The sequence below is a fragment of the Macrobrachium nipponense genome, chromosome 8 (genome assembly GCF_015104395.2).
Source record: "Macrobrachium nipponense isolate FS-2020 chromosome 8, ASM1510439v2, whole genome shotgun sequence".
Lineage (NCBI taxonomy): Eukaryota > Metazoa > Arthropoda > Malacostraca > Decapoda > Palaemonidae > Macrobrachium > Macrobrachium nipponense.
Window position 1 is genome coordinate 82,904,904 of NC_087203.1, and position 7,500 is coordinate 82,912,403.

General features: G+C 35.8%; 1 protein-coding gene across 1 annotated transcript in view; it reads left to right on the forward strand.

The window, feature by feature from the left end:
• LOC135223142 (uncharacterized) overlaps positions 1–7,500 on the forward strand; it is a 19,556-nt gene that overhangs the window by 7,171 nt on the left and 4,885 nt on the right. The window contains exons 2-5 of the mRNA XM_064261646.1: positions 3,562–3,681; positions 5,079–5,480; positions 5,689–5,907; positions 7,148–7,326. Coding sequence (XP_064117716.1) covers positions 3,562–3,681; positions 5,079–5,480; positions 5,689–5,907; positions 7,148–7,326 — 920 coding nt within the window. The remainder of the gene's footprint in view (positions 1–3,561; positions 3,682–5,078; positions 5,481–5,688; positions 5,908–7,147; positions 7,327–7,500) is intronic.

Sequence of the window (7,500 nt, forward strand, 5' to 3'; positions counted from 1 at the left end):
ACATAATGGATCATGATAAATACCAAAAAGCCAACAGTCACAGAGCGGATTTGAAATAGCATGATTTCACAGAAACTAACAGACATTAATACAGAGCTGTTGAAAACCGCCAAGCTTTACACAAACTGAAGTAAAATGACCGATGCAGCAGTTTTCCTCAGAACTATAACCTAAGTAATAACCCATTGTTTCAGCCATCTACCTCGTATAAAATTGGGCTTAGATAATGGACTTTAGCCTGTACACACATATATATGTGTGTATAAGAGTCAAATCACATTGCCGTGATTCATATACACACATCGAGCTACAAATGTCCTTTAATATCTAATTCGCTCTACCTCGGAATTAGTATATTTTCATATATATGTTTAAACATATATGAAAATATATTAATTCCGAGGTAGAGCGAATTAGACATTAAAGGACATTTGTAGCTCGATGGGTGTTATGTGTGTATACATATAATACATATGCACATATAATATATTTATACACTGAGCAGGGGGTGATATCCGCATATCAGCATTCTCAAACTGCGCATGCGGATTTATAAAAAACGCGGATGCCGATATACAATACATCTCTAAATACATGAATTGTGAATTGTTGTTGTTGCTGTTGAAGATTGCGCTTTGGTTGGAAATTAAGCTGGACAAATTAGGGAATTGAAATAAGGAACTTTTTGTATAGTTATTGAATACGATCAAAAGGGTAAAAATACGATCAAAAATACGATCAAAAGGGTAAAAATATAGACATACAATGCTCATGGAAGTAAATGATATGTTTGAAACGGTCTGGTCACACTAAGATGATGCGTTTGAGAATAAAAATCTGCCTTTATATGTATGTATGTATATATATATATGTGTGTGTGTGTGTGTATATATATATATATATATATATATATATATATATATATATATATATATATATGTGTGTGTGTGTGTGTGTGTGTGTGTGTGTGTGTGTGTGCTTAAAAATCACTGTAGATGCACGTGACTTCATAAATAAGCGAATACCACAGGAAAATAATAGTCAGAAATCCAAGCGCTTTCGTCTTTACTCAGACATCGTCAAGGAGTTAACTCCTTGACGATGTCTGAGTAAAGACGAAAGCGCTTGGATTTCTGACTATTATTTTCCTGTGGTATTCGCATATATATGTGTGTGTGGGTTGTGTATAGACATATTTTTTTATTTTCAAACACATCATCTTAGTGTGACCAGACCATTTCAATCATATCACTTACTCCAACGATGAGACCATAACATGGGCATTGTATGTCTAAATTTTCACCCTTTTGATCGTATTGCACCTTTCAATAACTATAACAAAAGTTCCTCTTTTCAATTCCCTAATTTGTTCATTTCAATCTGTAACAACAGCGTAATCTCCAAAGCGACAACAACAATCCACAATTCATGCTTCCACAAACACAGCATCTTGCTGTCTTTCTTACTTCAATCACCGTTATATAAATTGTCTTTGATAGTGCCATGGTCTGTCATATCTCTGCACACGAATTTCATAGCAAACATTCTGTCTATACAACCTCATCCTTCTTGATTTGCTGAACTCCACCTAGCTTTTATTCCAATTCATCTCTGATATAGCTACACCTCCACATGCTAAACCCAACAATACACGCTCCCAGTATATTAAGTAAAGTTGTCTTGACAGTTCTTCCTGTTGTTCAGTCCTGTATATTTTCTTTTTAGAGACGACAGCGATAACCACATCAGAAGTTCCACGTTCTTTTCAGAGGAAGTGGTAATTGCTTGCGGCACAGAACGGAACAATCTTCACAGATCAAAAACATCAGGAAATACATGAAGAATTGAAATATGCCTGAGGTCGCGTGTATGGAGAAAATTAATCATGACATTATTAGTAACAAATATTGAACTTACGTCATATTTCAGGAAAAGAAATGTTGGAAGCAACTTGTTTTAACCCTTTATTGAATCAGTCACTGACCATAAAAAAAAGCTTTATTAAAAGCAGCGCGTATGCAGGTTGAACACAGGTTTTCCAAAAAATGCTTCACGCGATTGTTTCCTCGCTGGAAACAATTTATCGCCTTAGTGCCTTCCAATAATTAACTCAGTAAAAGTTGGGAGATTGTGTAAGCGGGGCGGGGCGGGGAATGTATGCCGTCGGTCTCGAGGGTAGGACTGGGATTGGACCTGGAGGGATGCAAAAGAGAGAGAGAGAGAGAGAGAGAGAGAGAGAGAGAGAGAGAGAGAGAGAGAGAGAGAGAGAGAGAGAGAGACATTGGCTGGATGGGGAGGGAGGAGGACTGAATATGGAAAGACTCCGTGGCCTCCTTCCTAAAATTAACGCCGAACTCTCCCTTTCCGTTAGGGTTATATAAGCTTTAACAAAAGATTTCATCAGCAGGTGCAAGAACATAAGAAAATTTGCTTTAGGTTTTTGAATAAAGGAAACGCGACTCTTCCAAGGTTTCTTCCCGTTTAGTTTCAAGTTTCTTAGCCTTATCTTTCTTTCAAGGAAAAGTCTGAATTTTGAAAAACTGCAGATCATAATAAGTAGATAGATGAAAAATAGTACGGAATTTTCTTGTTCTGGAGATTCAAACCGGTATGGTAGAAAGCGGATGAAATTCCTTTAAAATTTAATCAAAACGACGTTTACGGCCATAGTAGTACACCATGATTCTCCCTGAAGTCAACGAGAGAGAGACCTTACCTTACTGACCTTACATCTTGTTCGGGTTGCCCCAGGTCCCTCAGTGTGAGGCACCTCTAATGTCTACCAGAGAGTTGCTAGTACATCTTCTGGTATATTTTGCATCTTCCAATCTTGGATGGTCTGGGATGAGAGAGAGAGAGAGAGAGAGAGAGAGAGAGAGAGAGAGAGAGAGAGAGAGAGAGAGAGAATTCTCAAGTATTCATAGTAACTTTTTAAAATTAAATTTTAGAAAAGTGTTGGGAAGCTTTAACTGTAAATGTTCGAATGCAGTCACAATTACAAATAAAATCGAGCTCTTCTGAAAAAAATTAAATTATCTTGTTCAACTATATTTACCTGATTTTGACGGTTTCATAGTGTTGAAAAAATATATCATTAAGGGATTAATCTACGATACTTTATTAAGAGTTAAAACCGAGATTTTCGACAGCACGAGGCGAAATCTATCAACTAAGAAGTTTACACAGTACAATACTATCTGAAGAGGTAACGTTATAACATCTCAGATTTTAAGTATTTTGTAAAACCTATTCTTATTTGTAACGTTCGAAAATTAAATCGATCTGGGTATTTGCGAAAGGAATATTTTCCAAGCTTTACCATTTCTGAACCCTTTGCCTACCATTTTAAAAATAAGCTTGTGATTGTAAAATATTATTTGACTAGATTTCAACTCCTATACATCTGAGGCATGATCCACGTGGGATATAAGTTGCTCCTGGACTGAAGTCATTCTTAATGGATCTTTGCTATGTGAGTATGTGTATCTAGTTGTGCTTGTGTATGGGCGTGTAACACGATAAGCTCCTTTCAAATCTCCACAGCATGTTTTGGCATTTCAGGTACAATCACGTAAGCTCCGAGGAATTAGAGATGGTTGGTTGCCCATCTTGGCGTTGCAAGTTTACCAGAAACCAAATAGACCTGAAGTCAGCTGACGCCATAGTCTTTTCAAGCACAATGTAAGTTCGTCATATTTCATACTCTATGATCCAACTGTAGCTAATGAAGTTTTCAAAATCATATTCATTCAAAATGAAAATGAAGTGGAGTGATATTATTGCTTAGTCTCCTTGAATTACCGGTATCGCCTTACTAGTGGCGAGAACAACAAAGGCGCGTTTTCTGAAAACTTATTGTGCCTCTGTTAACCTAATAACTCAATTGTATCCCTGGAAGTTTGTCTACTAGGTAAAGTTGCAGATAAGAAAATGGCAAAGGCGAACACCGAAAGGTAATTTAATTGCTTGATAATGGTAACAAAGCTACCAATATTCATATTATAAGGAAATATATTAACCTTATTTTCTTGTTTTCATTAAAACACCTGGATTAATTTTTTAGTTAAAAGATATAGGTGTTTCTAGCGAGGTCAAAAATTTCCCACAATCACTGTAATGAAAAGAATCACTATGAACTTGTACTATACGTTTTTAAAAATTTCTCCTTGTCCTCAGTTTACAATTATACCAACGCTAATTTATATAACTCCGATTTTAAGAAGATATCACATCTGTGGCAATTAGTTTTAAAGTATTCTGAAAAAACAAACTGTAATCGGGTAAGAGGGGAAAAACATAAATCAATTGATGTAAGCAAGACATGAACATAAACTGTCAATGTTCTCGAAGATACACAAATTAATGTTGCACGGGAGTCTAAGAATATGAAAACAACTAAATCAAAAGTTTGCTTGATAACTTTCCAATGCATTCAAAGTAAGGGGCGTTGGAACAGACAGTCCAATACCCTTTCAGTACGAGAAACAATATTTTTTCAAGGTGTCGCCACAACCAAAGAAGGTATCAAGTTTACTCCAGCCGGAGGGGCATATAGGAGAACCTCAAAATTTCCCTCACGGATACCAGTTATACAATCGCCCTCGACGCCAATACCTACAGAAAGAAGTCGCATTTCTATTACAAAAAGAGACAGCTGTCTTTGAACAATTCTATTGCACTATAATTTCCAGGAAATGACCTTCAACAGTGGAACTACACCCCAACATATCCCCACCAGCCACAGGTTCTTCTTACACTGCTGCCAAGCAATAAAAATTGTTCTGATGTTAGATAATAAAAATTGCCAACTGAGATAAGAAAGCTCAGGATTCTAGGATTCACCAATAATAATAAATATCACGGATTTCAGTAATAAGCCAGTAAATAATATTAATTTTAATCATAGGTTTTCTGTATAAATAATGCTGCTACTGCTGTTATTGCTAGTGGTCCAAAACAAATTAAATGTATTTTTACTTCGTGTTTAGTCATTAACCTGTTCAATTCCTATTTTTAGGTTTCCTTCTCAGTATTTCTAGCTTTAACTAAAACATATAATTTCCCACTTCTGATAATAGAAATTTAAGCCTTACAGCTTTGGCAGTAAGATTTATTCAGAGCCAGAAAGCAGACTTACTATTATCAACTCTTGAGCAGAATCAAATGATAAGAACTATAATCCACTATTCTACTAAAGTATGTGTCACCAGATGTTATAGGCAAGAAGAGGCATATCATGCTTCATCAATTTCCTTTTCTGATAGGGTTAGTCGCAGCCATCTACCAAATTTTCGTAAGCCAAACCAAAGATGGGCATGGGCTAACGTCGAATCACCAAGAGCCTCCCCAGCGAGGATTGCAAACAAGAAGCTTAGAAGCCATCATTTACAGTCCTACTTCAACTGGACGATGACTTACCATTCAAACTCCGATATAGCAGCTTTCTACGGTTACTTCATTAGCAAAGGTGAAAAGACAATGTAAGTAAATGTTCCTAATAGATTTCTTGCCAAGCTTACAAGGTAAAGTTTCATCTGTTCGTATTCATTCTTGCGGGTGCTTTAAACCACAAAAGCTGAGTTATGAAATCTTCATCAACTAATGGGAGCATTACTGTTATGTGCTCTTGTTCAGAATTATTATACAGTACTTATTTTCTTTCTTGTTTCCATTTTTTTCTGACACCAGGCCTGTTCGCCCCAATCTAATGTCAGAGCATCCAAAAGCCATGAAGGAATACTTGAAAAGCCGTGAACTGAACACAACTCTTGAGAATATCATGGGACCCTCCTGGAAGGAGTTTGTCCAACGGACAAAGCTGGTAGCATGGATGTCTGGACACTGCGGGACATACTCAAAAAGGGAGCAGTACGTCGAAGAGCTGGCTAAATACGTGCCCTTGGACAAGTAGGATTTCCTTCAACTTCTCGTACCGTTTAGTCGTTCAAGAGACGAAATATTGCTTCTTTAAAGTACTGCTTAACACTCCCTTAGTGTCTGACAATTTGGTATTAATGATATGTAATGTATTTTTGTGTTTGCTGATTGCTCTTTGTGCACAAGAAATTTTCTCTGCTGTGGTTTTAAAGTTATTTCTCTCATGCACACACACACACACAATCTGAAATAGAGAAAGTAGAAATTTGGAGGCCAGTAGACTCGGAAGGGATTTCAGTCTTAATAAAATGCATCCACAAGACCATTTCCTTTTGCAATAAAAAGACATTCATAACGTTTTAACTTCACAAGAAATCCACACTCATTTATGAGAGCCTTTATCACGGGCAATATGAACTACATTTCATTTCCAAAGCAAGATTCCAAGTTGATATTTACGAATATAAACTTGGATGACAGATGCCCAGATCATAATTATGTAAAGAGTGACCTCAATAAAACAGCAATTTGAATATTCACATCAGATAAGAAAGGATTAATTAACATATCACTCTACGCTATTATTTATGGAATTAATAACTTCACACTGGTATTAGCCCAGAAAGAATATTAAACTTATATTCTTTTTAATATTGTTGAAGATATAAGTTCTCAGTTCGTTTGTGAATAAGAGCTGCACCTAAACACTTATTCTTTTATTTCAATAATTTACCTTTTTATTTAATTACTTTTCTATAAAATTGTTCTTTTATTTTTACTTTTCTCATGACTGATCTCTTCTTTCTGTATTTTCTATTACCTTCTGTGACTTCTTTCAAATCAACGCCATATTCTTTGGAAGGTTGAATTTCAAGTCAATGGCTCATATGGGCTTGTTCTATTTGAATAGGATTCACGTTGTTAGACTAAACAGGCTACGTATAAACAATTACAAGCACCCTATAGCAGATATGTATTAAGTTGAATACATATGAAACCCCTAAGTTTCCGTTTTATGTACGTAGTATTTTTTAGTACCTGGTCATAATTACTGCTAGAATTTACTGAAAGTAAAGCGTTAGCTTCAAGATACGCATAATAAAAATGCCTTCAAGATGTGAAAATGAGATGAGATAATGTTTATGTTCTGAACCTTAATTTTCTAATGATTTCTAACTGAATTCGTGCAAAGTAATGTTTTATAAATTATTAAGGAGAAAGTATACTAATTTTTAGACCTACTTAACGTACAACTGGATAACAACTATAGGTATGGTCATTGTGGGCGCCGATCCTGCCAACCCGCTGTAAATGATGGATGCTGGAAGATGATTTTGGGCCCTCAGTACCTCTTCTACCTCTCTTTTGAGAATAACCTCTGTGATGAATATATAACAGAGAAATTATATTTACCACTGAAGTACAACTTGGTTCCAGTTGTGTGGGGAGGTAAGCATAAATAATTATTCCAAATTTTCTTAGTCAAGAAAATTTAAGTACATTTTATAAAATCTCACCATTTCACTAACATCATTTCTGGATATGCTCTCCATTATGAGAACCTAGAATCCGATAAGAGAGGGATGGAGAAAGTTCCCCTTTCAATTTGAGCATAAGAGGTAA